The 25,565-nt window shown below is 39.5% G+C and overlaps 1 protein-coding gene across 4 annotated transcripts in view; it reads right to left on the reverse strand.

The window, feature by feature from the left end:
* Nucleotides 1-25,565, reverse strand: part of ephb2b (eph receptor B2b) — a 238,679-nt gene that overhangs the window by 48,247 nt on the left and 164,867 nt on the right. For all 4 annotated transcript variants that reach the window (XM_074669379.1, XM_074669361.1, XM_074669370.1 and 1 more), the window contains exons 4-5: nucleotides 21,056-21,211; nucleotides 17,036-17,371 (exon numbers count right to left, since the gene is read on the reverse strand). In XM_074669379.1, coding sequence (XP_074525480.1) covers nucleotides 17,036-17,371; nucleotides 21,056-21,211 — 492 coding nt within the window. The remainder of the gene's footprint in view (nucleotides 1-17,035; nucleotides 17,372-21,055; nucleotides 21,212-25,565) is intronic.

The raw sequence follows: 25,565 nt of genomic DNA on the forward strand, positions 1-25,565 counted from the left end.
ACGTTGCTTAATTGTGAGAGGATGGGAGGCCCCAGCTGCTGTCAGAGACTTGGGTTTCAGAGCAGACATCATTACTCTGGGATGGATCTGATATGAAAGACGCTGCTTTCGAGTCTTTTGTAGCATGACGCTCTGGCCTTGGCCCAAAAACACTGAACACAAAGGCTCTGTTTCCCCCCACATCTCCAACAGACGAGTTCCCGTTCTGTTTGAACACCTAGTGACTTCCCTAATCAATTAAAGATGGGGATATTTCCACTCATTTAAACCCTGATTTAATGGGCCATGCTTCTGCTAACAAGCAGAGAAGAGAGGCTTTCATCCAGCCCGTTAATTTATGTCTCTGTGATCTTTTATAAGACAAAACTCTTTTGGTGGGCTTTCCCGTTCCCTCTTTGACCGTTTTCTCGTTCAGGAGGAGCTGGATTCCTTCTGTTCGGTCTCATTACCGAACACTGAACATGATGGGCATCTTCATTAAGCAGGGCTGCTGAAGTGAGACCACGGGGATGGGAAAGCAGGAGAGGAGATCAGTCAGGGGTAACCACGAGGCTTTATGGTAGGGCGGGGTCTGCAGGTGCTGCAGTACCTGGGACTACCCCAGCAGTTATAACATGCTCTGTGAAATCAAAGCAATCAAATTGTGAATTGCTGTACTGCGGATACAGAAGAAGGGCTGATCATCGGTCAGTGGATTGGTTAGTGGTTTGTGCCCAGGAGGCTCTCACAGAGCAGCCTCTGCTGTCAGTGTACGGTTTGAGTGGTTAGCAAACAAGAGAAATCACTATATAAGTAAAGTCTTTTTACTGGATTTCCCATAAAAGAAAATACAATTATTTGTGTCTAATAACACTGGAGAACAATTTGAAAAAAGTTGTCTGTTGAGTTAGATTTTTCATGCTGATTAAAACCAAGACTGACATCCTGATTCCAAAACTGCAGTTTTTTTCTAGCACAACAAGTTTTTTCTCCAAAATTTCATGAATTAGCTGTAGAAAGACTTGCCAGCTGATCACGACTGGATTCTGCATGAAGAGACAACAACAAAAACAAAAAAAAGAAGATGAGGATGTGTATAGACAAGGAATTGGCTGGGCAGACGTGGGCAATACGGTCTTTCAATCCTTCAGTGAGAAGAGGAGTTAAGCAGTGACAGCTAAATTGAACTTTAGACCAACTTTATGCAATTTTAGACCAACTTCAGAGATCGCACCTGCTCTGTGCGAGAGGTTGAGGCAAGTCGACTCGTGGTACTGCTTCTACTGTGCGATAGCTTCATGAGGAGCGACCAGGATTTCAAATGTGTTTGATTTTCTTGCGATCAGTGGTCATTTGTGATCCGGAGCACGTCGTGAGGTGTCAATCTGTCCTCATTATCCCACATGTACTACACGAGGTACAACACAAAATTGAGTTGAAATTCAGCCCGATCCAAAAAATAATTGCATGAGTGGTAAATCGGCTCTAAACGAGCCGACAATCGCATAGTGTATGCCCAACTTTAACCACCAGGCCAAACCAGCAACCGTCAAGGCTACGTCTCAAGCTGCAGTTAGCTCTGGGTTTGAATGTCATTGTCTCAGTTTAAGTCAATTAAGAGGATTGTGCATCAGCTAAACTGTGATAAAGATCTCAAAAAGGGTAATTCATAATTTATTTTGTCCTTTTTTTACTCTGACCGACTTGGTGTGTTTACGTGTTGTCAGAAAATCCTTGTGTTGATTTATAATACATGTTTTACATGTTGGATAATACAGTTTGAGATCATTTTGATTCATTTTGTTATTTGTCATTGACATCTCAACCAAACCAACTTTTGTAGTCTTTACTCTTCTAGCCAGATGCCTGATATTGCTTAGGTGAGAATCCCCCACACCTTCTTCCTATATGTTGTGGGTAAAGGGTGTTCTTCACTTTGCGAAGCTGTAGAGGGTTAGACAGTTAGTAAGAGGCTCCCTGAGGAAATTTCATCGGATGTGAGACCCTTTGTTTGAGCATCTAAAGGAGCTGGACTTTTCTGAGATTCTTGATTAAGTGGTAACCTATTATGATAAATTCGAAAGAGATGTTGAAGGCAGCAAATGGAAATGTATTATTTATTTATTTTTACCATTTTAACCCCCTTTTTAGTTTGATTTTATTTATTTATTTTTATTATCATTGTTATTATTTATTTATCATTATTATTTATTTATTTATTATTTATTTATTTATTTAGATATTTTATTATTTATATTTTAGATATTTTTTTCATATTTTCTTACTGAATTTATCATTAATTCAATTAATGATAAAAATTTACTTGTACTATTTCTTGCATATTCTGATATAATTTGCAATTTGCACTACTTCTATCCTTGTTATTACTGAGATTACTTTGTATAGTATTATTATTTTATTTTTATTTTTTATTTTTTTGTATTTCATCTTGGCGTTATGTTGCTTCCATGTAACACAAGCTAATAAACAGCTTTGGGGAAAAAAACAAACGAACATCAACAACAACAAAAAAACATATCAACCAGACCTAAATGAGAGCTAGATGTTCCAAGTATCAAAAGAAGCTGAGTAGTAAACAAAACTTCAACAGAAGAAAGAGAACAAATAAGATTAAAGTATTGTAGCATAGCTGTAGAGATTTCCAGTGCTTCCATCATTCATTGTATGGTCAGGTTTCCTCTTGGTAACCTGTTTTGTAATCCTTCATCAGTCTGAAATAGGTGATAGTGATTAAATCAGCCAACCAAGCTGAAACCAGAGGTGGACTTTAGTGTGCATGTAAACACAGACTGTCAGACAGGACTAAAAAAGTCCTGTTTCTTTAATTTCATGTACAAACTGATTTATGCACTACAAATGTTTCACTTGGGTCAGGCCGTGCAACAACAAGAGTCGTAACTCATCATACAGAGGGTGTAGTCTCCAGTCAGACTGTCACACTGATGTCAGTTATGTGAAAGTTTAAGGAAACATAGATGAAACTGTCATATGAAGTATCAAGAAGTGTCTTTTATTTCCTCCAGCTGACTTACTTTACTGACAGACGTCGCCACCTCACGGTTTGATACTTACTGCTCTGGTTCAGTGCGACTTGAAAAGGGACATCCCTCAATCTGAGTCCACACTTGAATCACATGAATCACATGCTTCAGAGAAAGTACATGTTGGAGGCCTTTTATCCGCAGCTCTCTAACATCCCTATGTGTCTGCAGCCATGTGGCTCTGATATGATTAGACGTTGTGAGGCAGGGAGCAACGCTATGATTTGGAGAAGACGGGGAAGGCAGCGAGAACAGGTCAGGGCTCGTAAATCCCTTTTCCTTTTCATTGTAAAAATCAGTTTCCCCACAGCGCAGACTCTCCCAGAGGGCCTGAAGCAGCTGGTCTTCAACCAAACAGGCTGCCACTGCTCCACTCTCACCGACTCACGGCCATTTATGAGCTTCTTGTCGGCCGTCTTAAAGGGAGAGGCCCACGTTTTGCATGTACTTTTAGCCTCCTGGCTGCCTGCCCTGTTTCCCCAGCTGCAAAGGATTGTGGGTTTTACATCTATAAAGATTTTCCAGAGCAGTAAAGCTACAAAAGTGAGATTTCAGTTTATCAAGCTTTAAACCATCTGCACTCGGGAAGATTGGGGACCATAATACACTCGTATACACACCATAAGCTAATTCAGAAATAGGCTCTTCATTGGCTTGAAGAGTTTTCAGATGCTTGAGGAGGTTAGGGTTTAAATCGAAGCAGAGCCGGGAAATCTGCGGACAGGAGATGGAACTTCGATAAGCATGAGGAGGAAGAGGAGGAGGAAAGGAGAGCTTACCCTGTTTCACTGACTCAGTTTAGTGTCATAGAATAAAAAAATATGAGTAGGAATTTAAAGATTCTGGGTCGATGGGAGGTTCTAAAGCAGTCCTCAAACAAACTTCAAGAATATTGCAGTTTTGTAGTTTCTTGGATTGTTTTTTTTTTCTCTGAACACAGGTTAAGCTGTTTGAGATAATGTTCATTCTAACCCACATCTATCAATAAAATGTAGAGTCAGACTTTGCATCCTGTGAAAAGAGAGCGCAGACCTCCACCAAAAATATTGTGATTGTCATGCAACACATTAGTCTGACTTTTATGTTATACTTCCTTTTAGCAGACTGTCTGCTACAATTTGGTGTTAGTTGTAGGTTTGTACAATAATTTGTTACCTGACAGTGTTGAAAATTATGATGACATATTTCATATTCCAGACCTTAGTATGCAGAATATTGCCAGTATCTGGATCATACTTTTAAATCTGTCAGAAATGATTACAACCTTGAGTCATATTTTTTTGCAAAGCAATCTGACCATTTATTGTGGAGTTATATTCACATATGGTGAAAACAGCCCTATCTCACAATGATAAAGAATCCTCTAAAAAAAATCCTGGATCCAGACGGTGATCTGGATCACCTCCAAAATTTAATCACTTCTTTCATTTCCCATTTTGAACATTTCCAGAAAATTTCGTCAAGATCTGTTGGTTAATTTTTGAGTTATGTTGTTCACAGACAAACCAACAAACTCTCCCAGAAACATAACCACCTTGGAGGAGGTAAACAGATCTGCTCTCTAAAACAAATGCATGCCTTGGCAAGAGTCATGTCCTTACAGTGGGTGATGGTGCTCATGGGAAATGGAGTCTTCATCCAGGAAAACACTACCAATTCCTGTCCCAGGACAGGAGCCCCTTGCAATACAAGCAGCAACCTAAGAATATAAGATAGTGATCAAGTGCTAAATCTGCTGTTTCTTTAGTGTTCACTTGAGAATGGCTCTGAGAGTACCAGAAGTCACATTCACACCTAGCCCAAAAAAAAAACATTTTCACAGCAGGAATTCACCTATTTACAGCCTGGTTCAAAAAACGTCTCCTGTCTGAATCGCTAATTTTACTATCTGCACACACTGTACAGGGGGGTGATTTCTTTCTAACTCTGCAGTTCAGAGGATATTAAGTCCACAAGCTCGCCCAATCAGAAGTACAGCTTGGCTCGCATGACTGACGAGTGCCCTATAGCTGTACGCGAAAGCCCCTGTCACTTCAAATATGGCTGCCATAGCCAATCTGCTTCAAAAAGAAACACATCCATTAATTATACAGTCTATGGTTAAATCATATAAGACCATTTCTGTTTTTTATACAACAAGATAAAGGTTTTAGATATCCCAGACTGCACAAATGAAGAAGTTTATCCTTTTCAAAGACTCAAAAGAATGTGTGGCTCTCCCGTCCCTCCCTGCGGTCTGATTCACACTGAAGCAAACACAACGTTGGAGCTCTCTGCTGCAGGGATGCGGATGAAGCTGTGACTCACTCAGCTAAAATAGACAAAGCTTTAATCATCAAGCAAATCCCAAACTGGCATCTGCAGCCTTAAGAGGAAACTCCACATACTGCACAACACCATGACAAAGAGTTTTAGCAGAAGTACAGATCTTACAAAAATAAAAGCCCCCATCAAATAAACTGTCAGAAATGCCTCCGCAGGAAAAGTTTGTGTGCTCCTACACAGAGGCCTTCAGAGGAATGTGACCCATCTTCATGCCTGTTATTTGACCCTTATCAGTTCCGTGATTCGTGATCTTTCAACAAAATCGGTCAGACCCACCTTCTGCTCTTTCCACTAAGCAGCTCCGAAGTAACAAACAAGAAGCACATCTGCTGCTGCTCCATGTCAACGCACAGCAATGCTTAAGTCATGCTTATCCAGGCAGGACGAGGATGCTGCCTTGAGTGGCACACAATAGTAAGGATTATAAAAGATCATCTCTGCTTATAAAGTTCCTGACCCCAATTTACACGTAAAACCTTAGCGGGGATGATGGAGGATCCAGATCGCATGATCAGCGGGATCTCTGCGGCAAATCGAGGCTACATTAAAAAATGAGAGGCATTAGTGACATCTGAGCGCGGGCGAGGGGGAAAGCTGCACGTCCCGTTTTGAGCGAACTCTCCCGAGTGTTGGCAAGAGAGTCGCTCAGACTTTGACAACTCTGTTTTGCATCCACCTTAAAAGGAATGCTTAATCTACATGTCAGAGCAGAAACTTGAAGTTGGGAGCATTTTTGGCAGAGAGGAAGAGGAAAGAGGCGAAAAGAGACAGTGCCATTGTGTTTATCACGGATCCATTTGCTTAATTACTGAAGTTAACTCCTGAAAGTTTAAATAAAGGTTAATAAATTCAAAAACAAAGTGCTGATTGTGTCACGGCCCCTTTTTGCTTCATCACCTTTATTTATGATCTTTTTTTAATCACGTATAAAGAGTAAATAAATGACGTGCTCGGTTATTCAGGCGTTTTGACTACAGCTAATGCACTCAACAAGAATTAATTGTAGCTGCACATTATGCTCCTTTTTACAGCCCACTGGGCCAAAAGATCGTGGCCTTTTAACCCAGATTCGTACGCAGGCGATGAGCTTACTGTCTCACTCTTCTCCCTGCCAGGGTGCAGTCCTCATGCAGGAGCGGAACAAAGCTCTGCAACAAGCTCAAAGACACATGGCTACTGAAAGATTCATGAACAAGATCAATTAGTTAACTAATTTTGACAATTCGCGTGCTAATTCTCTTCTGGGAGTCCTGATTAAATTCAAACAGCGTGCAAAGATTATTTAAAGTCATCTGATGGACCTTGCTGTTAACCCTGCAGGCTGTTGCTCTGCTGCGCTATGAGCACTCTCTTCGAAAGTCGTCTGATTCTTATAAACTCTGCGTCAAAAGTGTAGCATGAATAAGGTGAATGCATGCATGTGTGTGTGTATCTCATTTTGAGCTCCAGGTGCACACTGAGGCCTCCTCCTGTCTGTCTGCCTGCTGACCTACACAGGCTCTCACCATATGTGTCCTTCTTATCACCTTCTGTCACTGTCACACTGCACGCCATGTTTACTGCTGGTCTCTGTCTGACTCTCTGCCTCCAAAGCTTGATTCATGAACACAGTGGACCATGAAAGTAACATGTGAATGCTTTATGTGAATATCTCAAACAGGCTTGTGCCATCATTACAGACTTATGAAATCAAACCTCACCTGTCCTTCAGGTGTCAATACCAGATGATTAAAGGTCAGAGTTCTGCAGTGTAAACATCAGCGAACTCTGCTTCTGACACAGAAAACTGTTTCCTTTGGGGGCTATATAGGAAAAATATGTCAGAATATTTTTACATCAGGATCAGGATCTGGACTTCATCAGGACTGTTTTTTTCATATTCAGACTATTTTGACCTTCAGACAGCATTTTAAGCCCTGAGCATTTCTTATCCTGCACAGTTGTATAACTTTAATCTAGGTTTGTCCTCTCTGATGTGTTTCTTTAGCTCTCACATTTTCACATCATGATGAATACATCCATTTAAAGATGTCAATTGTAAGAAATGTTGACTTTCTGCAGAATGTACAGGACTTTAGCTTTATTAAAGTAGCCTATGCACAGTCCAAATGCAGTTTGTTGAGACCTCATTAAATAAACTTTGGTTTTATTTGTGATTGTGAAAGAAAATGTGAATAAAAACACGATTTAGAACATGATTCCTTTCACACTGCAAAGACTGAAATCTTATTAAAAATGGTCTTGTTATACTTAAAAGGAGTCACATTCAACTGATCAGTCAAGAAAAATGTCTTGTTTTATGTAGTTTAAAGAATTGTTTGTAGCAAGTAAAAGAGAATCTGCCGATGAAACAAGAAAAAAAATGTTCGAAATGTGCTTAAAACTAGAATAATGTCTCAATATAAGCAACTTTTCTCTTGTTCCACTGGCAGATTACTTTGACTTGACACACGTGATTCAGACCTCATTTTAATCTTTAGAAAGCTTGAAATAAGACACTTTTCTGGTCAGGTGAGGTGAATGTGACTTAAATTAAGTCTAAAAAGACATTTTCTACTGAAAACAAGACAGAACTCTTGATAAGATTTCAGTTTTTTCCAGTGCAGTGCCATGCTTAATGCACTGGAAGATAAAATCTTCGGGCCGTTTAAAAATGGATCTCAGGCCACTGAACACTGAGCTGGTATACACATGGCACTGTTGAAAGTAAAAAGGGTCCATCACAACTGCCCCTGTTTTTTGTTTTATATAAAGCTGTTGAATCATTATATATACACTGGAAAGAAAATGAAATCTTATTAAGTGTTTTTGCCTTACTTTTAGTAGAAATGTCTTTTTTAGACTTCAAATAAGTCACATTCAACTGACCAGTCCAGAAAAATGTCTTGTTTCAAGTTATTTAAAGAATAAAATGAGGTCTAAGTTGGTTTTAACAAGGAAAAAAGTCTTCCAATTGAACAAGAGAAAAGTTACTTGTAGTAAGACATTGTTCTAGTTTTAAGTAAATTTCAAGCAAATTTTTCACGTTTTTTTCTTTAACTTGTTACCAACAGTTCAGACCTGATTTTTTGTCATTTAATGACATAAAGCAAGATTTTTTTTTCTGGACTGACCAGATAACTGAGGCTAATATCAAGTATGACAAGACAACTTTTACTTAAAATAAGACAAAAAACACTTGATAAGATTATTATTTTTATTTTATTTTTTTTGTTGCAGTTTGATGAGTCATGTGGTTCACTGCATGTGTGGTAATGCTTTTCTTTAGAATCTTATCTTCTTGCTTTTTGTAAGATTGCTTTATGCAATGTCTGATGCACTTATGGTTTCTCCATTTTGATTTTAACTCCATTAGGAACTGTTTTAAGCTGTTTATAAATGTCTTGAATCCAAATTTAAAGCACACCTGAAAGAAAAAGCTGCTTTATGTATAAAACTGCTGTTTCTATAAGGTAAGGTTGACTGAAATGGGTGAGAAACAAGAAAAACTCTACAGCCAATTAGAGTCTTTACTGAAAGCATCTAAGTGGGGTCAGTTTATGGGTGTAAATAAATACAAGAAAGCTAAAATTTGTGGAAAAAAAAAAAAAAACTAAGACACATTACTCAACTATTGCATTTTATGGCACATAAAAACAGCACATCTTCAGACTTTTGAAAACAATGCTTTGGTTAGCCTTTGGAAAAGTCTGAAGCAGCCCGATGTATAAAATCAAAGACTTCTTTTGTGCACAAACTAACTTTCTGTGTAGTTCTGTGACAAAGAAGGTCACCTAAATTAAATTGACCCTGAGTAAGACAAAGCCAGGTAATCGAGCAGAGAGGCCCGTCAGCTCTCTACTCTTCTTTCTCAAACTGTCTTAAAGTCAACAGAGTAGTAGCCACACTTGGCCGCCTGCTGCATCGACACATTCTGGCAGCCCCGCCTGGCTCTGCACCAGTGCTTTTCACACCACGGCCCAGTGGAGCAGCAAAGTCCCTGGTAGCCTGGCTACACTGGATCGGGGCAATTTGGACAATAATTAAGCCATAAATCTTCCTGAGACCGTATGAAAAGACTGCGCCTGATTACACCACCCACCCTGAGTAATGTGGTTCAGTCCGACAATCAGGCGCTTCACCTGATAAGAAACCAATTCAGCCTCTCTGCCTCTGCGTAGCATCAGCAGCAGATGCTCCGGCTCACCTTGAGTTAATGAAATGCCCAAACAAATACGTCCTCTGCAATCCAGACACTAAACACTAAAGAAGGAAATATGCATAAACTGTATGGAGCTCATAAATGTGCAGAAATCTCTGACAGAGTGACGATTGTTTGCGCTCAGGAAGGAGATCATCTCTTCACAGGAGGGATTAAATAGTAAGAGCTAAAAAACCCTCTGCAGACTGAAACCTTCCATCTGCTCAGGTCAGCTCGAGGTGAGTCTGGGCTGAACTTCTAATGAACACAGGATGACAAACACACACCCATAATTTAGGTGAAAGAATTTAACATCATCATTCCTGCTGACGGTAACACAAACCATACCCGTGAGTCACTCAGTGTAGCCCCGGGGACCGAACAAGCCTCACCTGTTTTCACTCTCCCCATTCTGCAGATGAGGTCAGCATCACAAAGACGAGTCCACGAGAAAAACATGATGCAGCACGTCACTGAGGATAACCTCAACAAGCCTGTAAAGTTCTTTTTGTTAAAGTCTCAGTCTAAAGTTTTCTGATCTCCTTGTAAAATTCCAAACAGCTCGAGCTGGTGTGACAAAAAAATCAGCACAAGAGGAAGAAGAAGCCACAGAAACCTCAACTTTTTTGGACTTTTTTGTCGAGCGTCACTAACACGGTTAAGCCATTGAGTGTGGAATTATACAGAGAGAATTAGATGACGATATTCAAGAGATATTTGGTGTCAAATGTTGGCCTTATTGTTTTTCAGACTGAAATAAAGCCCATGTGCAGAAGCTGTGGCCCTCATCATCTAGTCACTGGTGAATCCTCTGTTTCTTGTTGCTTTTCAGCCAACAAAAGGGGGAAAAAAGCCCCAAAACACAAGAAAAAAAAAGAATGAAAAAGAAATAAGATCTGAATTTTATTATTATTATTATTATTATTATTATTATTATTATTATTATTATTATTATTATTATTATTATTATTTATTGTTTAATTTATTTTTTATATTATTTTATCTATTTATTTATTTATATTTTTATCTAATTTATTTATTTTTTTGTTTATTTTTATTTTTTATTTATTTATATTTAATTAACTTATTTATCTATTTATAATTGTATTTATTCATATATATTTTTTTTTATTTCTATTTTATTTCATTTATTGATTTTCAGTTATTTTAAACTATTGTAGAGTATGGTCTTAAAAAACCATCAGAACATTTGAATTTTGATTTAAATTTCCAGGCTTGGATAAATTTTAGAAAAAGAAATACACCCAGAAATTTTCCTAAAGGTCTTGTAAACTTGCTCTTAAAATTTTGTTTTGACCTTAAACATTTTAATGTTCTAACAGTTGAATAAATTGAATAAATATTCATTTTGTATCCAAACTTACTTTTAAATAAGTTTGAGCTTATTTATTTTGTCATAACCTATATGACGATTTGTACCCTTAGATTTTCTTGCAAACAGATGTTTCAGAGAATGTACAGTCATGCAAATTTGCCTCAAAGACATGGAAAAGTCATTAAAAAAAGTGTTGGCAAACGTGTGAATGAACCCGTGTAAGTGCTGTAGTTTATGTTAAAGACTCGTGCCAAACATGAACAGGAACTCAACGATATTACCTTCCAGTAAAGTCACGTACATGTAACCTGAATTTAAAGCTCTTCTCTTAGAAGCTTTTCCATTTGTGTCAGAAAGGTAAAAAATCACCCACCACAGGCTGTGGATTTAGTAATGTCAACATATTAAGTGAAACACTGGACTGGAATAATAATTTAAAACATAATACCTCCCAATGTTGGGAAGCAAGGTCTGTGGAAAGATTTAAAGCAGACTTTTACAAGTTTAAAGTAAATATGTTAAAATCCAGCGGTTTAAAAAACTTGAGCTTTTAAAAGTGGAGCCAGAAGGGAAAGATCTACATGAGGATCTTAACAAGATTCACCACTAACTTTTACCCTGAACTTCTCCAAACCCACTGGTCAATTTCTGTTTATTAGACATTTACAGTGTCACCTCTATCTCACAATGTATAAATTATGGCTCTGACATAAACCATGGTCTATATTATGTGTACATTTACACTTTCTGCAATGAAATGAAGCAGGATAACAAATATATGAGACTAAATGATGTTTGCAGGTAAAAGTAGTCTGAATCAGAAAATAAAAAAATCCTGATAAAATTCAGAGCCTGATCCTGCCATAAAAAATCCTGACATATTTTCCTCATATCGCCCCCTAATGGAGAACTTTTGCCTTGATCAGAAGCAGAGTTTGCTGATGTTTACGCGGCACATAATAATAAGAGACAATTGAGGGACAGGTGAGGTTTTTAAATTACAGGTTTTCCCAGAAATCCTTGAGGAAATTCATTATAGGGATGCACGGTATTATCGGCATGTTATCAGTATCAGCTGATATTGGCTTAATAAACCGATAAAAATAAAATGGGCTGAAGCTGCAGATATTTTTTTATTTTTGTGTGTTTTTTTTGCACAGTTTAGATTGAGCAGTCCCATACTGGCTCCTGTAGGAAGTAGGATTTCTCTTTTTGACTTTTTTTTTTTTGAAAGCAAGCATTGTTATAAATAAATATAGAGTTTCAAGTAAATTTTTTTCCTATTTTGCACAAGAAATGAATACAACATAACAAATGTGATAAGACTATGCACCATAATACAATATGCTACTTTCAATACAGAAGCCAGTTGATGATCTCTGCAGTTATGTACGCAGAAAAAATATCAGTGTTGCCTAAATGCGTTATATAACATCGGTATCTCGGATATCGGCAAAAAATCCAATATTTTGCGTCCCTATTTTATTATCATTCAAATGTCACTTTTGAGGCTGATAAATGTGTCAGAGCTCTGGATGGTTTCAATTCAATACAAGTTGGGGGGAATTAGTCGTGTGCTTGTAAAAGCGGCTTAAATGCCGACGTCTCCGCTTTGTGTGGCATCAACACCGCGCTCTCCACGGTCCTCACATCCTTTATCGCAGCAGAACTGTAGCCAACCACCTACGGAGTGGGAGGATAAGCCCTGTGGCGAACAGAGTGTGTGTGCTGGGTGCCTGATTGAGGATGGTGAGTGAGAAGTTTCTGCACACCGCCTCCTCCCTCTGAATCCCCACACCAACAAGTCAAAGCTGAGGACGGCAGCCATCCAGCACCAGAAATGAGACACTTTCACGCCACTCGCTTTCAATTTACTCGTTTGTTTGTCTCTTTCTAGAACCTCTCGCCTCTGGTCTAATGAGAGCTAACTGATGGACGGATTCACACACTTCTATGACCGCATAACTCCTCTCTGTCTCTGTCTTCTGCAGAGTGTTTCTCTTCATCTAACGCTTTAATTCTGTGTGGAAGAGGGAGGCAGAGCCCGCCTTTGGTAATTAGGGCTGACACCATGTTTATGTAACCTCCAAGCCTCACAAACCAGATGCAATTATGGGCTCCTGGTGCCTGTGACCCTCAGCCCTGGAGCCCAGCGCCACAAAAACGGCACTCCCGTGTCCCAGGGGTGAGCCCGGTTCTGCGGGGGTGAAAGGGGGAGGCTGGGGGACTGGAGGAAAGCAAGAGTTGAGTTCTTTTCACAGCTCGCTCTGACGGGAGCTCTTGCCTCCTAATACAAAGTGACGGGCACTTCAGTGGAGAGGGCGCGGAGCCCCCCAATTTCCGCCAGTACCCCACGGCAGGGGGAAGCAGTGAAGCCAAGGGGCTGGGGTGGCAGACTTATTGTGGCCCAGTGAGAAAGAGCGGGGCAGGGGCCTCATTACAACGCTTAACTGCACTCACAGGCCCTCATTAACCCACCACACCAGTGACTCAAATCAAAACAGACAATAAAAGGAGGTCGTTGTTTGAATAAAGCCTCCATTTTACTGTGACTTAGACGTTCAGCAGGACGCTTTATGGAGCTTTTACACCATCAGATTTCTGTAAACATTGAAGTTTTTGCTACAAAGAGTCAGTTTACGTGAGGAAATCTCTCTTTAAATGTGCTCATCCAAGTTATACACCCCTGTATACCCTTTCTGTTTGACTGCTTCCATGTAGGCGCACGGACATCTGGGGATTCCAGAGGAAAGTAATGAGAGAGTGAGAGTGTAGTTAAACAAAACCCAGTATGTCCGCTGTAATAAAAGCACTGTGTTCCTGTGCTTTAGGAGGCTCAGTCACAGAAGACTGCGCTCAGAGCTGGGGGATAGATGATGAGGGATGACAGGCACTTATGTATGTTGCTAATGGGATGCAAAGCCAGTGCAAAGATAAAGCCCGGCCTGTATCCCCCCCTCTGCTCGGCAGGGCTCGGGGGAGAGGCGCTTCGCACGCCAAATGATGCGTTTCATAGAGACAATTAAAGAGCAAATCAATGCTGCTGCCTCTGTGAAATAATTAGAGATGCTGCCGAGTTTCACCGCAGCCACACGAGGGAGGGATGTGGAGAGGCGGTAGTTACAGGAGATGGTGAGGGATGTTTCTAGAAGATTCTGTAGATTAAAAAGCTGACTCAGGAGATTCTGGAGTGTTGGCTGTGTTTATAAAAATAGCTCTCATACATACATACAGGTGTTTCAGGGCGGGTAAAGTCCTGTCATGTCACAGTCTATCAAAGTGTTGAGTCAAAGCTCCTGTGAGGTGTTTATCTGGTTTTATAACAGACTAAAATTAATACTCATGACTCTTTGTGATCAAAAAAGGCAGAAAAGACCATCAGAGATAGATCTGATAGCTTCTGCATGGTTGTCTTAGTTTTAACACTTTTATCTAGGAATTCCTAGGAATACCTTTCACATTTGAAACAATACGGTACTGATGCCCGGTACCTGGCAATTGGTACTGGTACTCAACGGTACCAATTTTCGGTACTTGGTTTTGTATATGTGGTAAAAAATATCAATTTGTTTAATAATAAAGTACTTTTATTTATTTTTTTATTTGACATATTCACTCTTCAATATACAGCCTTGTAATGCTGTGTTCATGTCCAGCATGGAAAATCTCCTTCTCTTCCACCTCCTCACAGTCACAAGGATGCATTTAGGTACCTAAACATAGTACCTGTTGATTTACGTGAATCTGTACTCGGTACTTTTGACAGAATTTGGTCAGTACCTATGGAAGTACCTTATCCAGTACCCATCCCCACTTGTATCACTGTCACAGGGTAGGTGTCGGATTAGTATAATCAATTTACCAAAAACAACCTTTGTTTATATTTACCGAATATGATTGGCTAAAAGGTAGACATAAAATCAATTTATAAAATAAATAGAATAAATTCAAATTTGACAAAATAAAATAAAAAAGAATCAAATGAGTGAAATGTTCTGAAAAGAGAAAACACTAAATCTAACAAAAGAAAACAGAATAAAGCGAAACTCACTAAAAAATGGAATAAGATAAAAAATAATGTTAAGAAATTCACATATAATGCGATGCAAAGCTAACGTAACGTATATGATTGGTTGTGGGAACTGGTAAAGTCCAAACCGCTTAACTGAAGGGGCTATTAAAAAATAAATAAAAAAATAAAAATCTAGACTGAATATTTTTTGCCTGCAATAGATGTTGTGATACCTGATAGCTTAACGCAGGGAATTTGTACAATTTCAAATACAAATACTAACATGAAGTGTCCTTTTTGGCTGTTTAAATGAAGATATATGGGATTTATCGTCAGAAAATCCTGCCACAGCATGAATTAGATGATGTGCATCTTTGTCCACCAGGGGCGCTGAAATCAACACTCACAAAAAGTTTCTCACAGTAGCTTTAAATAACTAGCTTTAATCAACACAAATGTTTTTGAACAACTGTTTGGGGTTATATAATTGTTTCTATAAAGCAGAGTTGTTCCCAAAGATGGGATTCCTGGGATAACATCAAAAACAATTTCTAATGGCATATTTCATACATAAGTTTTTAAAAAATAAAAATAAAACAGGGGATCTAGGGGTTAGATTCTATATGCTGACCTCTTGGCCAGGTCACCCTTGCAAAACAGTTGAAGATCTTAATAAGTTTTCTATCTGGTTAAATAAAGGTAAATAAAGGTAAATAAAAGAAAGAAAGAAAGAAAGAAAGAAAGAAAGAAAGAAAGAAAGAAAGAAAGAAAGAAAGAAAGAAAGAAAGAAAGAAAAACACATGCAAAGATGGTATGAGTGGAGGCAAATTTATTAAGGAAACACAGCCATATGTGACCACAGGTGGTCTGATTTTCTAAGGTATTTTTAGTGTTTCTATTAGTTTTTGTCCATTTTCGATTGGTCTGTTAGTGTTTTCCAACAGGAGGGGCTCACTGCTCTCTACCTACAGGGCTTTGAGTGTTGTGGGCAGAAGAGTTGGTCACCACTGGATTAAACCATCACAAGGCTGCACTTGACATACACAACCTACTAAAATGCACAGGTGCTATAGACAAATCTTTAATGACATGTCTATTTGACACATCAGCATAACAGATTTTTCCTTAAAATAATGTGTTTATGATCAATCTTTTCTGCTTCTTGATTGGTCTATCAGTGTGTTGTCATGGCGGGAGATTGCCAGTCTCCAGTAATAATATTCTGGGAGCTGCAGGCTGAAAAATTTGGCAAACCTTGCTATGGCAGACCTTGAAGATGTTGCTATAGTGAGAACACCCAGACAGGGTGATGCAGGTCTTGCAAAACCTTTGAGAAAATACCTCACAGACACTACTCTACTTGCATAGTCTACAGGTAAGCTGCAGGTAGCAGAGTCCTTTGTGTTCTCGACTTAATGAGCCATTGCAGAATGATTGCTCTGTTGCATTGTCAAAAACTCATCCAGCAAAATCCCAACAGCCAAAGCTGAGGCACCAACAGTTTGAACTTAAACTCCTGCAACCAAACCGCCGGTCATGTGACCACACAGATGATGCTCATTCTGGAGATCCATGCTAAAATGCATTTTCCAATTCAAACCTTAAAGTGGTCGATTGTATAAATATATAATGCATTAGGATGGAAACAGTTTTTTATATTATTTAGATTCTCGTGAAACATAATATCATATTTGGCAATCATAGGTTTGTGTTTCCAGTAGCTTTAAGGTATCACTTTAATCAGACATGAGGATAAAAGACAAATCTAATCACTGAGCGGTTGAACAGCGACAGCAGCCCACTCTGTCTGCACTCAGCCACACCGCCTGAAACGCATGATGATGAGGTCACAGAGTAAAGACCAGCAGCCCATCACATTCTGTCCGTCTCATCATCAACAGCACTCTGCGTCCCATTTTACGGCTCTTCATCTGCATACATCACCGTGCAGAGACGAGAGGAACTCACTGAGTGCAGGTCTGTGTGCTCTGTGCATTATGTGCTTGTATGAGAAGAGTGTGATGAAGAGGTACTGAGCTAGGACACAGCAGCGACAGAAATAGAGGTGGAAAAAGAAAGAGGAGAAGAGGAAACCACATGGGGAGTATTAAGTGTAGAAAAAGACAGATGGGCCCACTTACCAGCCTGGTTAGTGGTGATGTTGACTGAGGCGTACTGAGGGGAGTACGGGCTCTGATCTGACACTCCGTTGACAGCCTGCACCTCGAACGTGTACTGCGTGTGGGCCAGTAGGTCGCTGATGTAGACCCTGGACTCCGTCAGGCCCAGCTGACGGGGCAGAAACTGAACGTTGTCCCCGCAGCGGGTGCAGCCTCCTCTTCCTCCGCCGCAGCTCTTACAGATGATGTTGAAGACCACGTCTTCACGGCCCCCTGAATCACGAGGAGGCATCCACTCCAGCATCACGGAGGTTTCATTTACACTGGAGATGACTGTCTGAGGAGCTGAAGGGACGGCTGAAAACAAACACAGGGGAGGGGGGGTCTCAAATTAGCAAACTCAAAGGAAGGAACTCAATTGAAGAGTGAATAATATTAAATAACCATAAAGATTGTTATTTCTTAGGGGTGGGAGAAAAAATCCAAATACGATTTATCGTAAAATTTTATTAACATTTACGGGTCTAGACCTGTGAATGTTTTTGTACAGTGTCCCGAGATAACGCTTGTTATGATTTGGCGCTATACAAAAAAAGACTGATTGATTAATTGATTGATTGATTGATATATCAGGATTTTTTTGTTTGACAACATCAAAATTGAGATTCATGGTCAAAAAAAAAACTTTTTTTGTTTGTTTTAAATTTTTTTGTCTGATGTTACAAAGAAAGTAAAATCGTAATCGAATCGAACTGAATCAAATCGAATCAAATTGAATCCAAACGCGAGGATAGCATATCGTCCCAGCCCTATTATTTACAATGATTGGAATAAATATTTCCAAATAAATGAGGTTGATACTCAAAAGTCGAAAAAAGGAATATAAAACAGCAAAAGTAGAATCATAAACCTTACAGAAACATGGATGTAGTCTCAGTTTGTTTCTGAAAAAAAACATTTTTAAGTCTTAAGACAGGAGACCAGATGTTGCAAAATTAACTAACTTGTAGTCTTAGTCTTGAAACAGGCACCAATATGAAGCTGAAACCATCACCCAGCCTCTTAGCAAAGATGGCAACAATGTGCCCACCTGTTGGTCAATCAGCTACGCCCCTCATAACGCTCAAATAAACATATGTCTTATCTAAAATATATATTTTTTTACCTTAAATTTATGAATATTCTTTAATTCAAAGAGAAGAGTTTGGCTGCAAAATATTAAGAGTAATTAGAGAACTGTTAAAGGACAACACTGGATCAAATCTGTTGATCTTACAGCTGGTTTGTTTTATTTAATAGAGTTAGTCATACTTTCACTGTTTAAATACAAGGGATATGGAGTCTATTTAACTTTCTGACCCCTCAACGTTCCAACCAAGAAAAAAAAAAAAAAAGCAAAAGTGTATTTTTTTTTTTTAATGTTGTTGGCACGCTAAGATCAAAAACCCCTAAATAAAATAAAATAAAAAAATCAAGCTGCTGAGACAACCCTTGAACATTGTTTCAAAGAGCGGTTGCACAACAAGTCAAAGGGTTGACTCCAATCAAAATACACTGGAATGGTCCTCAAACTTAATTAAACTTGAGTCAAAGCTGAAAGTCTGGGTTTTTCTTCCTTTTTTTAACAATTACCAGTCAAAGAAAAAAAAAGAAACAACCCTTCATGACGTTCTCATACAATTTTAACATGGTCATCCATCATTTAACATCCATGAGTTCTTGCCTTACAAACTTGAAATCCCGGTGACCGACTTTTTGTGCCCTACGCACTGTTAACATGAATAAGTGTCTTTCCTGAAGGCTGCCTGCATTAGTCGAACAGAAAACTTTTACTACTGAGCAAACTGAGTGTATTTCTGCTCTGTTTGGGTCTGGACTAACTCTCGGGTGCAATGTGCAGCTACCATCAGCCCCTAAATGCTGCAGCATGTTCACATGTTGCCGACTGAGTGTGTCTGCCATCTGTTTCTGAGCAGGTACAGCAGAGCGGGCTTTATCAGAACCCTGTGAATGAAAACATCTGCTGGGAGGTGGATTGAGAGAAACCAGAGAACGGGTGATAGAAGTGAAGCTGTGGGCTGCAAAAAGATGACAAGCTGATAGATACACGCAAGATTGAGATATCCTAAAAGTTGATCTTACAGCAGTCTTATTCTCTGTGTTGCATCAGTATTTTTTGTTTTGTTTTTTGCTGAATATCTTTGTGAATGCAAAAAGATGTGCTCCAAGTCCAAGTGAGATTAAAGTTCCAGTGATTAATTTTCACAGCTTTGAGAAAGATTAGGTCCCAGTGACTGATGTATTTCACTTCCCAAAGTCAGCAAATTGAGTTTCCTAATCAGAAAATGCAATCTACACATATACAGCACACAAACAGCAAGCATGGAAGATTTACTCCACCAGAGGAGGCGCCAAACTCGGCACAAAGCTCCTCACAGGAGCGCTAAGTGCAGAAAAGAGCTGTGATGGTTGTCAATCATCTGCTCCAGGACCTTAAGGACAGGCTGCTAATGCATTATCTTTCCTCTGTAGCATTGTGTTAATTTTCTAATGGAAGCAGTGTTGTGATAACGTGGCGGCCTCCACTTAAACGACCCTTCACCGCAGAAGACAAACTCACTTTATCCTCTTTGAGGTCTGAGCTGACTGTAAGCTGGCAGAGCCTCTTCCCTCGAGATTCCCATTTACATCTCTCATTTTTCACGCTGCTGTCCACTTTGTCAAGTGTTTTCTTAACATCCACTCCTGACAGTTTTCTCATGGAGTGTCGTATAGAGTTACTGCAGCGGAGAGGAACCGACTGTTCCCCCTGTTGAGACATTCTCAGCGGCTTCGCTCCGCTCGGCAATGCACGGTGGAAACTTTTCCACATGGCGCTGCGTGTTGAGTGACAGGCCAAACAAACAAACAATGAGGAGTGTTTATCTTCTACAGACATGTGCACCTAATTATGAGAGAGGAATCCTCCAGGACTAATGAGATAAACAATTCCACTCCGCCCACAACATCCGAAATCTGAATCGATCACTTCTTATTTAACCTCCTTTTAATTGGCGGCAATTAGTAGTTTTCCGGTTTGGAAGGAAGCCCACCAGAGAGCACTTCTTGGTGTCTCTCATACGTGGAGACATAACTCCTCCTTGGCATCTCCTTCCAGGGGAGGAGGACTAATATCCCCCCCATTAGCTGGCGGGGCGGCTCTGATGAGCCCGGTCCCTTGGCTTTAATCAGGCCAGGCCCTGCTGCGTCTAATACGGGTGACGTGACGCTGCTGCTTTCTCATTCACAACAGCTGCTCGACTCCCAGAGCCAGGCTTATGCAAATCTCCTTTGTTGGAGGCCATCAAATCTCTTCCCTCCTTGCTCCCTTTCAACAGGCGGACAGGGAGCGAGGAGGGAAAAAACACCACCCGACGCTGAAAGAGCTTTTTTTTCTTCCTCACCCCTGTTTTGTTTTAGCCGACCACACTCTAAGCGCTGATTCTGTCTTTCTCACATGAACCAAACCCCTACCAGCTCTCTCAAATTCCCTCCTCTTCTTCATCTCTTTCTACAAGTCTCACCCTCACCCTCCAGCCCCTCTATCCTCCCGTCTCTTTCGCGCAACCTTGGTGTCAGCATCAAATTCAAATTCAAATTCAAACAGCTTCATTGGCATGACAAGAGAGAGTCTTGCCCGGATTCTTTCTCCGGGCCGGCCTCTTCACAAAGCAGCGCGCCCTGGCCCAGTAACCCTGCTCCGCCTTGGAGTACGGGGACTGTGTGATGTAGAGGAGGGTCAGATCTGTGGACAGCCACACTATGAGCATGTCAGCGTCATGTTCGTGTGAGGGACGGCGCTGACAGGCTTTCTCTGTTTGCAGTTACACAGACTACCACTGTCCTTTGATCCCAGGGCTCTTCTGCTGGCGGGTGTGAAATGTGCGTGTGTCAAAGAGTTCATATTTGGCATGAAAGGCTCTGTGGGTACGCAGTGCTATAAGTGTTTGTGCGGAGTGTCAAGTTAGGGTTCAAACCTAACCACTTCAGTACTATACATACTTGTGCACGGCATCTGGAGAGGATCTGAGTCAGTGCGGTAGTATCCGTTCCTGCAAACACAGTTGATGGCGCCCTCGCTGGTGGTGCGGCTGTTGATGGGACACTGCAGGCAGGCTTCATCTCCTTGAGTTGGCTTAAAAAAGCCAGAGGGACAGGCTGGAAGAAAGGAGGACACACATCAGAATGAGGAAGAACAGTTGGACGAGTGTCAATACAATAATTTCCGCTGTTACTGAAGAATAACTGTGAGTTAAGAAAAGAAAAATCACAATTTGTCCAAGTCTCATGACCATCTAAATTCAACACAAGCTTCTCTGCACATTTAACAACCCAGCCATGAACTACCAGTTTTTGAGGAGCCACTGCGATTGCACATCTTAACATGTTGTCTCATTCTTCACACCACAACAACACGATCATCTGAGATACAGGATTTAGTGTATGCTTCAGGTTTCTGTACTATCTGATGTCCAGTCTATGAATATATAGTTTCTGCACTGCAAAAATTTCAAACTGAAGCAACTGTTTCTGTCTTATTTCAGCAAAAATAAGTCTCATTACACTTAATATGAAGCACTTTACATGAAAAGCCCTGAAAAATATATTGTTTTAAGACATTAAAAGAGTTAAGTGATGTTTGAGGAAACTTTAAAGGTATTTATTTTAACTCTTTGCAAGCAATTCAGTCATCATTTCTGTATTTGTTATGCTGAAATAAGACATTTCCTGGACTCAATTTTAAAAATGAGGCACAAACATTTGCCTAGGTTTTGGTTTTTGCTGTGTAGTCTTGCAGCTAGTGCAATGAAGTGTTAAGCACAGTTAAAAGCACGGGGCTGGTTGTAACTGATTGTGTTAAGTACTTCAGTGTTACTGATGCAGTAAAGTGCTTGACTGTACAATGTAGATGCTACCTGGATTAATTCATCAGTATTATCTCATAACTCTGTTTTTGAGGTGTGTAATTGACTCTCAGGTAGTTCACTCTGAAGCCTGACACATGACAGAGGACTTCTGAAAACCTGATGCTTAACCAGAGCTTTGACACTTTGCTCCAAGTCTACAGGATGTCATAACAAGCGCACCATACCTCTTTTTACAAAGAAGCCAATGCAGAAGTATTTAAACTTTAGTAGAAGCCCACGTTCCATCCAAGAGAGAAAAAAAACACTAAGTTAAAGAAAAAAATCTATTTTTTATGTTGCTGGAGCACTTAGACCAGCAAGGGCCCCCTCAGGCCCATTTTTACTCTTTGGCTCTTATTCTTGGTGAGACTTAGTTTCTTTGCTTGGTCTTATTCCCTTTTATTTTCTTCTAATCCCTTTTATCTGTTTTTATTTGTGTGTAGTTGTTATTAGTATGTTTTCTTTTATGTGTCTGTTTTTTTCTTATCTGTTATTATCTTTTTAATTTGATCTACCTGTGCAGCACTTAGTTTACAGCTGTGGTTGTTTTTAAAAGTGCTTTATAAATAAAGTTGGTATGGTACAAACCAAATTTCAGAAAACTAATTTCAAGCTGTAGAGAAGTTTCAACATAGTTTCATTGAGATAAAGCAACTCAAAAAGTGCTCTTCCAAACAGATGAGCAGCAAGTTAAAAGGTTTCAAGACAAAAATAACCGACTGTAAAGTATCTGAGAAAAAAAAGTATTCTTATTTTGTATATAGCGCTGGTTACTTGTTCCAAAACGGAGCTAACAAAAACTGACCAGTTTTCTGATGCCAAAAAAAAGAAAAGGGCTAGAACAGCATCCCCCTATTTTATCAGCATAACTGATTTTAATATGCAGCTAATGCAAAGCAAGAATCATGAATCAGGAACTATCTTTGAAAGATTAATGTTGCAAATTTACTTTTTATTTGATGACAAAAATGAAATGGTTCTTTGAGTTCCTGCAGAAATCAAATATACATTCTACAAATTTGGGGGCTCTTAGCTGGAATGCTCATTTTGACGGCTAACTGTTAATGAACAGCTATAATCAATGCTTCCAATACTTTCTACTAAAGCTTTTTTTTCTCAAAAAGTATTCATCATGAAAATGATCAATTTCCCTTTTTTAATCTGTTTACATTTACAAATTTGTCAAAAAGTATTTCTTTTATGGCTGTACACATTTATGCATGTAGTGCTGCACACATTGGTTTTATATTATCCATATTTTTGTGCAGTGCAGGAGAAACTTCAAGAAGAAATATGAAAAATATTCACATTGTTGCCTTAAATAAGGATGAGATGGTACTTTAGTGTGAGGTGTTAAACTGCTTCTCATCTCTCATCTCTAATGTCTTTATTAATTCAACAGTTGAAGCGTGTACCTTAGTGTGTATCATTTCTTTGTCTCTAATAGTCATTAAATATTTACTCTGACATTCTCTTGATTTGACTTTTCTGGCATTTTTTGGAGCTACACTGGATTTTGTAACATCTTACATCACAGCTGAAGCCATTAGCATCCAGAACTCCAGAAATTACACAGCACGAGTCAAAGTTATAAATATACATCAGCACAAACAACTTATTAATACATGCCGGGGAAGCCTTGCATGTGAGGCAACTCTCTGCACATATGGCAACATGGCAACATGTTGTAAGTTTGCTCTGAATTATTCACCGTGCTCTAGTTGCCTGAGTTGTCTCTGAAGTGCCCTGCTTTCTGTCTAAGAGCCCTTTAAAGGCTTCTCTGCGGAAACACACGAGGAGAGCTGAATTCACGGCAGAGACAGTGATGGACGCGCACACTGTAGGAGCAGAAAATTGTGTGTTTGTCTTTCTGTCAGTGTGTGGGTGAGTCACAGGCTGCATACGAGGTGAGTGTGTTTGTACGTTGCCATAAGCGTCCGTCAGTGCAGCGATAAACAAACTAACTTAGCTGTCTGTGAAATCCCCTTATCCTCTACTGAGTCAAATTTCGCCCAAACCTTCAACGCTCCAAGAAGGAAAAAAAAAGAAACAGCTTTTTTTAACCGTTTGCACCTGCACCTGTCAGGAGCTCTTTCTATCTTGGGCCAAACCAGCTAGAGTTTAGCTTCAGGTAATCCAGTAGAGCCCACCTGCCCCTCAGATAAAGGAGGTGTTGGAAGCAGGAAAATTCACACAGAGGAGGCTCTGAATGTGTAAAGTTTAATACCCCCAGGCTTGACAGGGCTGCTGTTTTTTATAGAAACATGCAAAAAGCAGAATAATTCAACATGTTTGATGAAAGGAAGCAGAATAAAGCAGCTCTCCTACTAAATTCTGTCATTTTTAAAACCAAACTTTAATTGAGATATCCCTCTAACCTGGTGTAGACGCTAATTTATTTCTTGTTGCTGTTATATTTCAAACTATTTGTCTTGCTCATACTGGGAAAAGGTTTTTTTTCCCCACCAATTTTTCATGTTTCAAAAAAAAACTTACAATAACACAACTGCAATTTTCTACCAATAAAACTGCAGCCCGTATTTCATTTTAAGGCTACACTTGCAATTACAGCTAAACTGTAGCATCTGGAATATGGAAACATGTGCAGCTGTAACTTCCATTTAAAGCAGTTCAAATCACAGAGCAGAATTAGTCCCTAGTCCAATCCCAATGTTTGTGTTAGACGGACAAATCAGCGCACTCGCAGACCTACAGGCCGGGGATTAATGCTCTTTTTCCCCCTCTGGAGCTCAGAGGACATTACTCAGTCAGCACCACATAGGGCTGTTTTAGTGATTCAAGCACGGTGAAAGATGGAAAAGTGTTGCAGTAACAGTTAGAAAAATGTATATTCAAGATAAATTAAACTTTTTTCTTTGATTGATTGAACTTTGGGATAAAATGAGCTGGAGTAGTGTGATTTTTTTCTTGTAGATTTATGCAGTTTTAACAAATATGAAGTCTGAATTGGAGGCTTTCAATCTGGGCAAAGTAGCAGCAACAATAAGGAAGGTCTGGGGCTGAAATGTTTCCTTTGCTCTTTGCTGGTTTGTGCTACTCCATCAAGATTTAAAGACATTTGATGCCTTTCTTATGTCCACAAAACTGTATAAGAACGTAAATGACAGTTTGTATATTATTTTTATTTAGTTCATTTTGATGTCTGAAAGTGCTGCTGCAGGTTAGGCGTCAATGGTGTAATTCTCACTCTTTTAAACTGATTTTTTTCTACATTTTCATAACAAAAAAATCCCAATGTTTGGAATATATGACGGTTAAAACACAGCTAAAAGGACATGTTCACCTAAAAAAACAGCTAACACAAGTAGAGATCAAAATTAGACAAGATACAAGAGGTACCAATCTCTCCATAGGAGGCGCTATAGTCACCAGAAACCACTCCTCTTCATTTTATAGCTTTAGGTTTGTCTATTTTATCCCATTGGGATGTCGGTGTTCCCATTCTATGCCACTGCATAGAGATCTATGTGCCATGTCATTTAATCACAGGAAATAAGTGATGCAAACTGTTCACATTACCGTAAGTTTTCTAGAACTTGGGCAAGAATATTCGAACAGTTCCTGAAAGAAGAGAAAATAAGCCT

The sequence above is a fragment of the Halichoeres trimaculatus genome, unplaced genomic scaffold (genome assembly GCF_033239565.1).
Source record: "Halichoeres trimaculatus isolate MK-OKI-2021-1 unplaced genomic scaffold, fHalTri1.1 fHalTri1_scaffold_1, whole genome shotgun sequence".
NCBI lineage: Eukaryota > Metazoa > Chordata > Actinopteri > Labriformes > Labridae > Halichoeres > Halichoeres trimaculatus.